The sequence below is a fragment of the Dermochelys coriacea genome, chromosome 2 (genome assembly GCF_009764565.3).
Source record: "Dermochelys coriacea isolate rDerCor1 chromosome 2, rDerCor1.pri.v4, whole genome shotgun sequence".
Taxonomy (NCBI): Eukaryota; Metazoa; Chordata; order Testudines; family Dermochelyidae; genus Dermochelys; species Dermochelys coriacea.
The window spans coordinates 44756823-44772549 of record NC_050069.1 but is presented as its reverse complement, the minus strand read 5'-3'; the positions used below and the strand labels follow the sequence as shown (position 1 = coordinate 44772549).

The window sequence follows — 15727 nt, the reverse complement described above, 5'->3', positions numbered from 1 at the left end:
GTGCTTTAGAGGACAAAATTAGAATTCAAAATGATCTGGACAAATTGGAGAAATGATCTGAAATAGAAAGGATGAAATTCAACACAGAATTAATGCAAAGTACTACACTTAGGAAGGAATAATCAATTGCACAAAACAGGAAAAAGACTGCCTAGAGAGGAGTACTGCAAAAAAGTATCTGAGTTGTAGTGGATCATGAACTAAGTAAGTCAACAATAGAACACTGTTACAAAAAAAGCAAACATTCTAGGATGTAGTAGTACGAGTGTTGTGAGCAAGACATGAGAAGGCATTCTTCCACTCTATTCAGCACTGATAAGACCTCAACGGGAGGATTGTGTTCAGTTCTTGGCACCACACTTCAGGAGAGATGTAGAAAAATTGCAGAAAATCCAAAGAACAGCAACTAAAAATGATTAAAGGTCTAGAAAACATGATCTATGAGGAAAGATTGAAAAAACTGGGTTTGTTTAGTCTGAAGAAGAGAAGACTCAGGGAAGACATGAGTCTTCCAAGTACATAAAAGGTTGTTATAAAGTGGAGGGTGATAAATTGTTCTCCTTAATCACCAGGGACAGGGCAAGAAGCAATGGGCTTAAATTGTAGAAAGGGAGATTTTGGTTAGCCATTAGGAAAAAATTCCTAACTGTAAAGGTAGTTAAACACTGGAACAAGGTCATTGAGGGAGGTTGTGGAATCTTTACCATTGGAGATTTTTAAGAACAGGTTAGAAAAAGACCTGTCAGGAATGATCTAGATAATATTTAGCCCTGCCACAGTGCTGGGGAAGGGACTAGATGAACTACTGAGGTCCCTTCCAGTCCTACATTTCTATGATTACCCTCGCTGTTAAAAATGTATACCTTATTTCCTGTCTGAATTTATCTAGATACGACTTCCAGGCATTGGATTGTGTTATATTTTTCTCTGCTAGATTGAAGAGCCCATTATTAAATATTTGTTCCCCATCTAAGTATTCATAGATAGTAAATGGGTAATTTAATTACAATCTGTTTGTTCAACTAAAGAGATTGAGCTCCTTGATTCTGTCACTATAAGGCATGTTTTCTAATCCTTTAATCATTCTCCTGGCACACCTCTTCACCTTTTCCCATTTATCAACATCCTTCTTGAATTGTGGGCACCAGAACAGCACACAATATTCCAGCAGCAATCACACCAGTTCCAAAGATGGAGATAAAATAAGCTCTCTGCTCCTACTCAAGGTTCTCATTTATGCATCCCAGGATCACATTAGTTCTTTTAGCCACAGTGTCACACTGGGAGCTCATGTTCAGCTGACTATCCACCACAACCCCTAAATCTTTTTCAGAGTCACTGTTTTTTATGATACAACTTGGGCTACATTCTTTGTTCCCCCATGTACAAATTTACATTTAGCTCTATTAAAACACCTACTGTATGCTTGTACACAGTTTACCAAGCAATCTTTTTAAACAGTAGTTTTAATTAGAACATAACTTGACACTGAACACTTGTTTCAGCCACAATACTGTGAGTTTTGCCTGGTTTCTAAATTGCTCAATTTAATAAGGATTTTGAAAAGTGACCTGCAAAAGTGCAAAATATGGACTTGTTCTCTTTTGCTGTATTATGACGCATGAGAAAGATATGAAAGGTTTGTTTTAATATTTCCTGCTTGTTTCTTAGATTATAGGTTCAGATATTTTCTATGTAAGGGCGTGGCTACGCTTGCAGATGTAGAGTGCTTTGAGTTAAACCAGCCTTCATAGAGCACAGTAGGGAAAGCGCTGCAATCTGTCCACACTGACAGCTGCAAGCATACTGGCGTGGCCACATTAGAAACTCTTGCAATAGCCACAGAGAGCAGTGCATTGTGGTAGCTATCCCAGCATGCAAGTGGCTGCAACGTGCTTTTCAAATGGGGGGTGGGATGGAGTGTGACACACAAAGTGTATTGTGTGTATGTGGGGGGAGAGAGAGTGGGTTTTGGGGGGGCCTGAGAGCACATCAGCATGCTGCCTTGTAAGTTCAGACAGCAGCAGACCCCTCCTCCCGGCCCCTCTCTCTCACACACAGCATTCCACACTAATGGCTTGCTTTGTCTCGGAGCAGTTAAGTACGACAACTGTCAGAAATGGAGCTTTCAAAGGGCATATCCGCATTCCTGCAGCAAGCTCAAAACAATGACAAGAGTGTCCACTTGACTTAAGGGGATAATGGGAAGTTTCCAGAGGCTAATCAGAGCGCAGTAATGCAACACCCCATTCACACTGACGCGCGGGCGTTTCAGCCAAGGCACAACAAGTGTTAATCTGCCCACCGAGGTGGAGTACCAGCAGCGCTCCAGCCATGGAGTCAGAGCACTCTACGTGCCTTGCCAGTGTGGATGAGTAGTGAGCTAGGGAGCCCGGGGCTGCTTTAATGCACTCTAACTCGCAAGTGTAGCCAAGCCCTGAGAAACTAGAGAAGAGTGGTCAAACATCACAAAAGACCATAGCTGAGAAATGAATTTTTAGTTCCACTACTTTGTTTTTGTGGCCATCTACATCGCCCCCTCCCCCTCCCCACCCACTTCAGTTACTGTGGGGGCGAGTTTTCTGTATACATTAAAACCTCCGTTCCAGTAAAACCAGGGGAATCTAGATTTGACATTCTTGGAATTTCTAAGGCAGAAAGATCCATTATAACTATACTTCTAGGCTTTAATACATCAACAAATTCTTGAGTTAATATACAATTCAGAATAAAATTAATGTGATCAAGAAATGTGTGAAATATTAACCCTTTGCATACAATTTAATTCCTGGAACTGTGTGAGGAGGTATAAAGTGCACTTCTTCAAGTGCCATTTACAATAAAGGATCAAAATGTGAGATGTCTCCTCCAGTGCTCATATTTGATTATACAGTTTAGAGGATTTTACCATAACCTCAGTTCAAATTGATAGCAGGGGAGGGGGAGAGAAAGGTGAGGTAGAAAAGTCAAACACTAGCCTTCCTAAATAAAAGCATAGTATGGAGCATAAAAACACAACGAAATTCAGGAACTGACATGAAAGAACAATTTTTTTATTTTTTTTTTTTCAGTCTCACAATCTGTAACTTGTGAATCAAATGCTCAAGATTCTAGTTGGGAAGCCTTTCCTCATTATTCTAGGAGATCTGAAAACTGACCTCACAGATTTGTATTTTCACATTCTTCTAAAACTGTCAAGAAGTACTTCAGGTGCAGGTACTGTACAGTGAAAAAATTGAGTGAAAATGACACCTCCTTCAGCAGACCTATGCTCCTATGTAATACAAGGCATTTGATTTTGACTAATCCATTTTTATTATCAGTGGCATGTAGAACTGTTCTCACTTCTGCATTATCAATAGGAGTAACTTAGCTCTGATTGTGGAATATTTAAAAGATAGGAATGAGAAGGCTGCACAAATGCTGGGTTTTAGTTCTTCAGCACATCTTCCCTAGCACTTAAGGCTTTGGGGTCACTGATGGTAGCAGAAGCCAGGCTCCTTGATTACTACTACACACCAGCCACTACCGAGTATATATGCTGCTCTTTGAAAAATACCGGTCAGTTCTTTCTTGACTTTAATCAGCAATGAGCATACCACTCTCCTGCAAACCTCAGCGCTTAATCAGATCCCAAATATATCTTGTTATCCGCCTTAATGCACAGGTACCTGAGACCTACCTGTTCCAGATCATTAGCATGGTGGTGGTGTTGGCATGCCACACGCTGCCTGAGCCTAGCTCAGTGAGGTTAGCATTTGTTCTACTGGTCCAGTACTTTCCTTGCCGATGAGTTATTTACTGTACTTCAGGCATGGCATCTAAGAAGGAAGACTGCTCAGCAGCTTCATGCCCTGTCAGCACAGCAGAAGAGCATCAAAAAGAGGAGGACCATGATTGTTGTTTCCTCTGCTTCAGAATCCACCACAATGTGCTGCACCTCCAGAAATATTTGCAGACTACTAAAACACCAGCCCAGTGTCTCAAAAGATACACAAAAAGAAAAGGAGTACTTGTGGCACCTTAGAGACTAACAAATTTATTAGAGCATAAGCTTTCGTGAGCTACAGCTCACTTCATCGGATGCATTTGGTGGAAAAAACAGAGGAGAGATTTATATACACACACACACACAGAGAACATGAAACAATGGGTTTATCATACACACTGTAAGGAGAGTGATCACTTAAGATAAGCCATCACCCACAGCAGGGGGCGGAAAGGAGGAAAACCTTCCATGGTGACAAGCAGGTAGGCTAATTCCAGCAGTTAACAAGAATATCAGAGGAACAGTGGGGGGTGGGGTGGGGGGGAGAAATACCATGGGGAAATAGTTTTACTTTGTGTAATGACTCATCCATTCCCAGTCTCTATTCAAGCCTAAGTTAATTGTATCCAGTTTGCAAATTAATTCCAATTCAGCAGTCTCTCGTTGGAGTCTGTTTTTGAAGCTTTTTTGTTGAAGTATAGCCACTCTTAGGTCTGTGATCGAGTGACCAGAGAGATTGAAGTGTTCTCCAACTGGTTTTTGAATGTTATAATTCTTGACGTCTGATTTGTGTCCATTCATTCTTTTACGTAGAGACTGTCCAGTTTGGCCAATGTACATGGCAGAGGGGCATTGCTGGCACATGATGGCATATATCACATTGGTAGATGCGCAGGTGAACGAGCCTCTGATAGTGTGGCTGATGTGATTAGGCCCTATGATGGTATCCCCTGAATAGATATGTGGACAGAGTTGGCAACGGGTTTGTTGCAAGGATAGGTTCCTGGGTTAGTGGTTCTGTTGTGTGGTGTGTGGTTGCTGGTGAGTATTTGCTTCAGATTGGGGGGCTGTCTGTAAGCAAGGACTGGTCTATCTCCCAAGATCTGAGAGAGCGATGGCTCGTCCTTCAGGATAGGTTGTAGATCCTTGATGATGCGTTGGAGAGGTTTTAGTTGGGGGCTGAAGGTGATGGCTAGTAAAACCTCTCCAACGCATCATCAAGGATCTACAACCTATCCTGAAGGACGACCCATCACTCTCACAGATCTTGGGAGACAGGCCACTCCTTGCTTACAGACAGCCCCCCAATCTGAAGCAAATACTCACCAGCAACCACACACCACACAACAGAACCACTAACCCAGGAACCTATCCTTGCAACAAAGCCCGTTGCCAACTCTGTCCACATATCTATTCAGGGGATACCATCATAGGGCCTAATCACATCAGCCACACTATCAGAGGCTCGTTCACCTGCGCATCTACCAATGTGATATATGCCATCATGTGCCAGCAATGCCCCTCTGCCATGTACATTGGCCAAACTGGACAGTCTCTACGTAAAAGAATGAATGGACACAAATCAGACGTCAAGAATTATAACATTCAAAAACCAGTTGGAGAACACTTCAATCTCTCTGGTCACTCGATCACAGACCTAAGAGTGGCTATACTTCAACAAAAAAGCTTCAAAAACAGACTCCAACGAGAGACTGCTGAATTGGAATTAATTTGCAAACTGGATACAATTAACTTAGGCTTGAATAGAGACTGGGAATGGATGAGTCATTACACAAAGTAAAACTATTTCCCCATGGTATTTCTCCCCCCCACCCCACCCCCAACTGTTCCTCTGATATTCTTGTTAACTGCTGGAATTAGCCTACCTGCTTGTCACCATGGAAGGTTTTCCTCCTTTCCCCCCCCTGCTGTGGGTGATGGCTTATCTTAAGTGATCACTCTCCTTACAGTGTGTATGATAAACCCATTGTTTCATGTTCTCTGTGTGTGTGTATATAAATCTCTCCTCTGTTTTTTCCACCAAATGCATCCGATGAAGTGAGCTGTAGCTCACGAAAGCTTATGCTCAAATAAATTTGTTAGTCTCTAAGGTGCCACAAGTACTCCTTTTCTTTTTGCGAATACAGACTAACACGGCTGCTACTCTAAAAGATACACAGTCAATGTTATAGTTTAAGCCATCCAAGAATGCTTAGTGCGACCACTGCCTGCATCAATGCAGACCTGATCCAACTCAAGGAGACTTTCAGATTTTGGGTTTGTTCAATCTGGATGCACTACCCCCATCTCTTTGATACCAGGGAAGTAGAGAATTTATCTAAGCAGGTAGATAATATGTAAAAATACTGGAGAACTAAGCTTCCAGCTACCTTTTCCTAGTACAATAATGCATCCTTTCTTAGTAATTTTCCTCTATGCCAGATGAATTGAGTATTGCTATGTACTTTCCTAAAGAATCTATCTATCACTTGTATGATGAAAGAAACTGAACCATGATAGAATATGGCTGTAGCTAACCTGGAAAGCCAAAATGTAACACCCAAGAAAGCCCAAACATGTTAAGAAAGCCATGATAGGTACATATTTTTCATGGCAACATTTCTTAGTTAAATAATGTACTTTTGATATTTCCACCAATGGAGGTTGCAGGGAATCAGTGCTTACTATTGCATCCAAGACAATAATTATAAATTATGGGTGACCTGCAAGGGGTTTAAATTTTGCTTCTTAATAGTGTATGAAGTGTATGACCTTTAAGGATTTTTGCCATAGAAAAGTCAGGGAATATAGAGTTCGGTCTTTCCTAAGGATTTCATTGATGTCCCCGTGCTCTGAGTTTATATGGTAAAGGGGCAGAGGTCTAAATCTTTATCAAAGCCATCTTTTCTTTTCACCGTTCATTAGTCACTGGAGTTAAACATGGTAAAAAAAAATGTGTTTTAAACAGTCTAACCAAAATATCTTCCCTGATACATTAGTCAGTTTTATCTCTTACTGTGTACAATTAATGAAAAAGAATCCAGCTTTCCCTATCATAACTGTTGGTTCTAGCCTGTTGATAAAAAAAAACTTGTCAGTAAAATATATAATTAACTACAGCCCTGGAGATGGAGAAGCCATTTTACATAGACAGCTACATAGAACTACACACTTCAAAGAAACAGCAAATATGTTGTAAAAAGAAAAGGAGTACTTGTGGCACCTTAGAGACTAACAAATTTATTAGAGCATAAGCTGTAAATGCATCCGATGAAGTGAGCTGTAGCTCACGAAAGCTTATGCTCTAATAAATTTGTCTCTAAGGTGCCACAAGTACTCCTTTTCTTTTTGCGAATACAGACTAACACGGCTGCTACTCTCAAATATGTTGTGAGATTTTTGTATTTTTACTTCCAGCTGCCTGTTAGTAAGCAGCATAAAGGTTCTATAACTTCAAAAATGCAGGAACTTGGTTGAAAGAGTTAGCAATTTTTGTCATTAGTTTAGATACTGTGTTTTGTAAGAGCTGGAAGAATTGTGGACTTTAAAATACGTTAAAAGTAGTATACCGAAATCTTACCAAAAGCTTTTTCCAGATGCAATTCATTATAATTTGTATTTGTCACTGCAATGACAGATTTCCTGTCCGGAAATTTTTTCTAACTCAAGATTAGACAAAATTATGTTCAGTTTATTTTGACAACTCTCTGGAGTAGTAGTTTTGATATTAAGTGCTATTTCAAAATAAAAACTGGCAGGTGGACTCAAAACCAGCTTACTACTGAAACTACTTTCAACTAGAAATTTAAATGTGAGGCAAGAGTAGGCATAATTTTTAAAAGTAACTCAGGAGCCTAAGTCACTTTTGAAAGTTTTACTGTATCTCTTAATTTCTCGTCTCATAGATTCTCCATGCACAGGCAGAACATTGCCATTTCCACCTTTAAAGCAGAAGTATTGAAAGCCATTTTGCTACCCTTTGAAAAAAGATGGGACTACTCACAAGGAACAATTCAAAAAACACAGTTGCCATTTAAATTCTTTATTTTAAAAAAATACAAGGGATAATGGTGCTTGCTTTTCTTCTTCTATTCCCTTTTATTCAAAGTAGGGGGTGGGAGGGAAGGTTAAGTTCTCAGTGGTTGCTTCGAGGAATTTGCATCAGCACATTTCTAAAATTAGTACACAAAATAAATTTATTGAATGACAGAAAAAACTGAAGTAGCAATAAAGCAGCCAGAAGTTTTCCAGCGTTTGGTTTTAAAAATTTGGTAATTAAGCTTTTCCTATAGCAATTTGTTTAATGTATTACAGGTCTCATATAAAGTTTTATGCAAGTTTGTGTTCCTATAAGTATGTAACATTCAACAAATCACCATCATAACCAGACTTTATTTTGATCTTAAAATCCAAACTGATTTCAAGTCACTATTGCTTTCAGAGTGTCCCAGATAAGATTAGTTAGAGGGAAAAAAATGCACTCTATTGCATGCTTGTATGATATATGAATGTTTCTAATTAATCAGCCCCTCCACTTTCAATTCAAAAGGCAGGCTGTTTCATCTACTATGCCTTTTTTACTGCCAACAACTGCTCTTTCTTATTGACAGTTCTGGCTCTTCATCTGCCCCATACAAGAACTGCTTTAACCTTTCTCCATTGATATGCAGTGGCACACAGTAACCCTCACATCCAATTCATACAAAACCCCAGAAATTCATTGGCCAAGGAGTAAGAAAGCCTAAGCTGCTCTCTTTCCTACAGTACAGGAATGCTGGCAAACCCTCATGGAACCCACATGAACAGTGCTTTCCATGAAGAAGGATCCATTACATGGCATCAGCAGAACTTAGTTATTACAAAAACTCAGAAGACCTGTTTTAAAATACAGTAATAACCCACAACTCTGTATAGTTTAGAGCTGTCAGTAAGAGGGCCACTATCACAACTGAGATTTCTTTACATTATTACCTTACACTACTTACAATGAATCAAAAATTGTATATTCATATTTACTGTTTGAATTGTATGAAGGTAGTTACAGCGGGAAATTCATGAATTAAAATGATACTGTGGGGCACTCTGACAGTCAGATAAAACACAGGGTAGACTTTTAAGCATCTGAATTCTATTAGTTCAGTTTTGTAAGTCTCCCACTCAATTTAAACAGTAATGTTATGATCTTGCTATTTCTTATAATGCAAAAATATATCACAATTAGAGGGAACCTTATTTTCTGAACCACAAAAGAAACAAGCAACCTCACTTTCTATTCCTCGTTTCAGTTTTAAAAGTAGCAGCATATTACCTAGAAAAGCATTCTAAACATCTAGTGAGCAACATAGATTTCAGAGCAGCAGTTCTCAACCCAGCAGTTCTCTCAATCTGTGGCTGAGCTGTGTCCAAAAAAAATTCAAAATTTGCCACTTTGGTCTGGCAGGGGGCGGGGCTGGCTGAGGGACAGACAGTGTCTCGCAGCCTGCAGGAGCGCTCCTGCCAGCAGGGGGCTGGTGAGTGCCGCAGGGGGGCAGGGTGCAGGAAAGTGGTTTCTGGGCAGGTTGGGAGGGGAGAGGGAGAGGGCACGTACTTGGAACTGGCGTTTTGCAGGGGTCTGGCAGCACCCCCAGGTTTTAGGAGGGGTTCTGCTCCTGGCCCCATACCTCAGGTCCTGGCTGCTAGCCCGCACCAGGTGCTCTGCTCCAGGCCAGGCGTCCCGGGTTGCTGGGTCCGGCTGCCGGCCCCACGCAGCAGGCTGTGCTCAGGGCTGCGATTCTCATCCCACTCTGTGAAGGAATCTCTGGGCGGGGGGCACTGTGCATAGGGGACTATGGGAAGTTGGGGGGGGGGGGGGCGCACTGTGGTTCTCAACCTGCGGCCCAAAATGATAAATAAGTTGAGAACCAGTTTTAGAGACAAAACTGACCAACATGTGCAAAGAACGGTGTATATTGAATATCCATTTTTCATCCCTTTATGAAAGATGGTCAGCATGATTCTGACCAAGGGTTCAATGAATAAATGTACACAAATTTTAAACAGGTAATCCACACAGCTGTAAAGCCTTTTATTTTTATTTTTTTTAAAAAGTTGCACAGCCAGCTAACATGAACAGGAAACTAATTTTATGAGAATAACTTGAGATGTCTGTGACCACGTGAAACTGAACAAGACTAAACAGTTTACATAAGAAATTCACTCATGTTTACAGTTTACCTATTCTAAATATATTGGGTTGACAATAGCCCCAAGGATATTTACTAATGAAGGTGGCACTGAAATTGTTCTTTGACCAGTCTGTACAACCAAGTGAACCAGCAGTTTTACATTTTCAAATGATGCAGAGTCATAGAACCATGGAATGAAAGCAAAACTAAAAACTCCCAAATGCATTACAACTCCATGTTTGTATGTCTTAATATCAAGGATATGCACCTTACAAGTCAACAGACAATCCATTCAGATTACTGATCTCTTCATCTGCCATAAAAATAAAAATAACATAATACACTTCTAAGATGTCTTCTAAAAAACCTTACAGATGTCAATTTGAATCAATGCAAAATAACTAAACATGACACTATTTACAACTTCCTCTGTTTATGGAAACTGTTTCTTCTGCATCTTCCAGTAACAAAAAATTGTAAATAAGAATCCATCTTACTGCATCAATACTGTGATGTCTAGAATTTTAATTTGAGAAACATTTTCTCTCTTTAAAGCAAGCTTAGCTTAACTTTGCGGGGGCCAATTGGTCTATCATTTAGCTCATTAATAGCAGCCATTGCTTCCTCATAATTTGTCATAGCAACAATGGCATCACCTGAAGGTAATCCGTGTTCATTACATTGTATAGAAACAGACTCTGGAATGACACCATAACCATAGAAAAAATCCAAAATTTCATTAGGGGTGGCTCTAAATGGCAAGTTCTTTAATCTAATAGGAGTTACACGATCAGAACCACCACTGAAATTTGGATCGGACATAAATCTTCCCTCAGAAAAGCCTCCCATGTTATTGTTTCCATACTCCATCCTACCAAAAGGTTCGCCATCACCACCAAAATCCATAAAAGGTGGAGGACCTCGAAAATCCTCAGGAGGTCGTCTAACATCAGAAGGATGCCTAAAGCTCCCAGGAGGACCAAATGAGTGCATAGGTAGTCCTTGTGGCTGTCCAGGTGGTGAACCAGCTGGACGGGAATGCTCACCTCTGTCATATGCCTGTGAATGAACCTGCATTTTTCCACTTGGTGCTGATGGTGGAACATTTAAACCAAACTCCTGCATCTGTTCTTCAGATATAAGTCTTAATAGTACCTCTGTTCCCAAGAACCTTCGACGATTTAAACTTTCCGCTTTCATTGCCTGTTCTTCAGATTTAAATTTTACCAATGCTTCTCCCAGCCCAACTCCTTTGTCATCATAAAGCAAGTAGACATCATCTTCATCAATAGCAAATCCTGCAAAGAACTTTTGTACTTCAACTTTTGTCACATCAAATGGAAAGTTTCTTATATATATGCACATCTTTGGGCCAGAATGCCCCTCCCGATAACTTTTTTCTGATACAGCCTGTCCAGGTCGATCGCTTTCTTGTGAGCTCTTCTTCTCATATGACTCAATTAGTTTCAACATAGATCTTCTAGAAATAGGAAAAATGTAAACAGGACGATTGAAAAGAGACATCCTGTGATGTTCCAGAGCAATATTAAAATCTTTCTGATTCTTCAACATCAAAAACGCATTTCTTGTCCTCCTTTGATGCTTGTCCAGTAAAAACTTGATCTGGTTGTTAGATATATCCAGCTTTCCAAAGAAAGTTCTCAGATCTTTCTTCTCAAGATAGGTAGGTAGATTTCTTAAGTGTAAGTAAAATTCCTGGCCACGAGGTGAACGAGAACGTGTTCGTCTCCTTGGAGGAGATCTTGAATGAGAATGTTTTCTTGAATGAGTATAGTTTGAACCTCTTGTTGGAGAACGTTCTTTGCTTAAGTAATGAGCAATCTCATTCTTCATGTCTACCCTGCCACCATATTCAATCCACTGTTCTTCAGTAGCTGGACTTATTTCTATAAATCTTGGACCCATGTATTGTCTATGACGTTTAAGTCCTTCTAAGGCACCATGAGGTGTAGCAAATTTTACCAAACCATCACCATTATTTAGGCCATTGCGACGTTTTATAAAGATCACTCCCTCTACTCGTAATCCAGAAAAGAAAGCACGTACTTCATCTTCTGTTGCAGAGTACGGTATGCCATGTAGAAATAAATAAACATCATCTGAACTCAGTAACTCCTTTCTTGACTGGTTATAGTTTGATTTAGGTATACTTGGATCACCGTGTCTTGTGCCATTGGCGTGAAAGCCAGACTCTGGGTGATTTGATGGAACATAGCCAGATTTATTTATTCCTTTTGTAATAGCTGCAACTAAATTTGAAAGGTTCCCAACACCTGATGCACCAGAATTACTACCACCTGTTCGTCTAGACCCAGACATTGGTTCTCTTCCCCCACGATCAAATCTTTTCCGGCTCATTTCTATTGTATTTTGCATTTCAGTCTTGCTGCTGAGAAAGAGCTCTATGGGGGAGTCTTTGATAAGCTCTCCTGAACAGCTCATGGCACGTCGTGCATCTTCATCTGTTGCAAATATAATAAAAGCCTCCCCAGTTTCTCCTCCAATAATATGCACTCCTCCATCAGGAATATTCAATCCCGAGAAGAAACGGCGAATATCTGCAGGACCCGCAACAACAGGAAGCCCCTGTAAACGGATGACTACAGCCATTCTGAGCTCAACCCACAGCAAAAATCACCTGCAGACAAAAAGGTACACATGATAGCAAGTCTTTAGTACTCATCTATTATAGTATCTTAATACTTAAGCTAGAGCCTTTTTAAGGAAGGTCCCTGCCTCAATCAATCAAGATTTATGAAATCAAAAACTCTCAAATTCAAATCAATCAGTGACCCTGTTTTAATCTTAAAGTTGATTAAGTAGTCAGAACAATTAGCTACTCCACCTAGATGTACACACATAACTGTCAATATTCCCTATCTTAAGGGCAACAAAATCCACATAAGTCACTCTTCTCACCATCCAAGATAAGTAAGGAATGCCTCAAGTCCTTCATGGCATGGTTGCTACCTGCCAGAAATCTCTACCTGATACTAAGGACCAAAATCTTCTGTTTTAGTATTAACAGGACACTTTCCATCATAGCACTGTGAAGTCTAGGTAGAAGATTACAGACAAAAGAATAACTACTTCACTGAGAATTAAAGTAATTCATCAACAATGATGAATTTAGACTTTCAGACAAGCTGGTCTATCAACTGACCAGTTCTGCTCACCAATGGATAAGTTTAATCAGCGTTCAACAACGTTGCCTCTTTCAAGTAGTCAGGATGCTAACTGCAGCAGCCACATGCACTCAGGAGAGTACGTCCTAATTCCCAGTCATAAGTATGTGAGAAAAGGCCGTGCGTGATCTTTGACAATATTCAGTGATAAGCATTAAGCTTTAGGCAGCTTACCTGTTTTTGCTTGGAAGACCTGATAAATTCTGTAAAATCAACTTAACTGTGGAAAGAAAATGAAACATAATTAATGGCTGATATTTGTATTTTGGTTTACATATTGTGCGACGTTACTGTGGCATGTCCATATCAATGGATAACATTAACAGCCAAGCACTGTAATGAAACCACAATTTTGAGAACTATGGAGAATTCCTTCCTTGTTCCAAGAGAAATATAAAGTGAGACATACTGTACTTCGGCACACTGCTATGCACTCTGTCTGTGAATCCATTTTAGATGTAGGAAAGAAAAAATTCAAATGTTAAGGGTGACGTCTGCAAATGATGTAAACATGCTGAGATTAACTGGTCATCAATTGTGCCACACTGAACTGTTGAAATGCAACAGAACTGCCAATAAGATAGAGGGAAAACCCTCTGTTACTTCATTCCTTGAAAGATGTATAAATCCAGCTCAAGATTACATGTCCAATTCTTCTGAAATCCACCTGCTTTTGACGTGCACGACAAAACATGCTAATCACCACCAGTCCAATATTGCACTGAAGATAGACAATCATATGAAAGAGCCAAAAATTCCAAACAGATTTCAATGAGTACATGAATTTACAAACAAATCTCATTTGCAAGGTTTTCCCCCCGCAAGTGCTTGCTGCATTCCAAACATGCAACCAAGAACCACTGAATGTGCTCTGACAAGCTACAGGATTATATAACACAGCTATGTTACAGAAACAAGGCAAACCTATGCACTACCAAATTATTACTCTTTTTTTTAACAAGCTGCTACTGACAAGTAGTTAAGAATGCTACCACATTATACAGAAAGCCCTAGCTTATCAAAAATATAAGATACCATACTGACCACTTAAATTTTTCAGATTTCTGATCCACTTACACCTACTAACCACAAAAGGTGATCACTTCACCTGTATTAGCACAAAAAAAGCCCAAATTTCTGTAACTGAAAGACCTTATTTTACTTCTAAACTGTCTGAATACTTTCTTTCTATAGACAAGTCTGTAAGCCAGAAAGACTGAATGTTTGATAATTGCACTTGGAGATAAACAGCTCCTCACATCTGTATATGCTATCTTCTCAATAGATGAAACAGCAATGCCAACGTGCAAGGAAAGAATTCAATGGGAGAGAGAATTCTCTGAAAGGGCCTTCGTTTCTTGAAAAGTCAAATCCATTTGCCCACTAATTCATGTAGCATCCTGATGTAGTATTTCAGCAGTTTTCTAGCACCTTTCTGTGTTCCTATGACCAAAAATTATTTCCCAATATTTTGTCGTCAACCCAGAACCAGGTATGCTCAGTACTCCTGTGATGACAGCTGTCAAGTTTTGCCCATCATACACCATGGACACAATATACAACTTCTCATGCTTGAACCAGTCAAGTTAATTTCAGATCACCACATAAAATAAAATCAACATTAAGCTGTTCCAGAAATGCAAGTTAATCTAATAAACTTTTGCTAGCTGTTCATCCAAACAATCAAGAGATGGTAACAAATGTAGACAAGTCATTAGATGGCTGAAATGAATAACCCAAAGAAGTGAAATGTAGTTAAAAAAAAAAAAAGGTTTTTTTAAACACATGTAAGTTCAAATCAGCAGTAGAATGAGGCCTCCAAAGAAGAACAAATGTTTAGATAAATGGATAAGGCTTTTGGGAAAGCCCTACATACTCACCAATTCAAAGCACAAAGGCTTCATTAAATAATATCTTCAAAAAAGCATCAATAAGAAATACACAAGACTAGGACCATACTTTCATTTCATTACCTAGCAAAATCTCATACCATACTCACTTTCACTACCAATCAAAAAGAATAAAACATTTCATAAAACTAGCTCTCCATAACACTGATGCTTACTTATCACTGTATAATTTCACATATCCAGATCCCATGCAATCAAATCATGGTCTGGGAAGGACAGCTGAAGAAAATCCAGCATAAGCCAGGGGATGACATTAACTGAAACTAAATAAACTAAAGTGGGTGAACAATGCTTATGAATTTTATTTAAAAAAAACCTGGTAAGTCGGTAAGCCATTCCCTATCTCAGCTGCTGGCAAAAAATGGACTTAACAGTCAAAGCAAGAAGTTTATCAACTGGGAGATTTAGTTTCACTGGAGCAACAGCTGAGTGAAGTCTGCAGACAGGCCCGTTGCACGGAAGGCTTCGGCGAGGCGCTGCTATTTAGGCGAAGCCAGTAGGTGTCGAGCCTGAGCCAGAGAGCGGTCCCACAAACTTAAGGCCTCAGTCAGCATCCCCGCACTCCTCAGCCCGATTAGGGCCACTGCCGACACATCACAAGCCTAGAAAGCACAGCACCTTCCACCTCCAAGCGGGCACGACCTGAGCGCCTCCAGCACCAGCCCGCACGTTCGCCGG

The 15727-nt window shown here is 40.0% G+C and overlaps 1 protein-coding gene across 4 annotated transcripts in view; it reads right to left on the bottom strand.

Moving 5' to 3' along the window:
* RBM12B (RNA binding motif protein 12B) overlaps window positions 1-15727 on the bottom strand; it is a 41562-nt gene that overhangs the window by 25011 nt on the left and 824 nt on the right. For 2 of the 4 annotated variants that reach the window (XM_038392011.2, XM_038392012.2), the window contains exons 2-3: window positions 13314-13359; window positions 9825-12592 (exon numbers count right to left, since the gene is read on the bottom strand). In XM_038392011.2, coding sequence (XP_038247939.1) covers window positions 10483-12564 — 2082 coding nt within the window. In that variant the 5' untranslated portion in view covers window positions 12565-12592; window positions 13314-13359 and the 3' untranslated portion in view covers window positions 9825-10482. Of the gene's footprint in view, window positions 1-9824; window positions 13360-15727 lie in introns of those variants that run through there. The other 2 variants (XR_006278722.1, XM_043507615.1) reach the window with 2 other exon arrangements.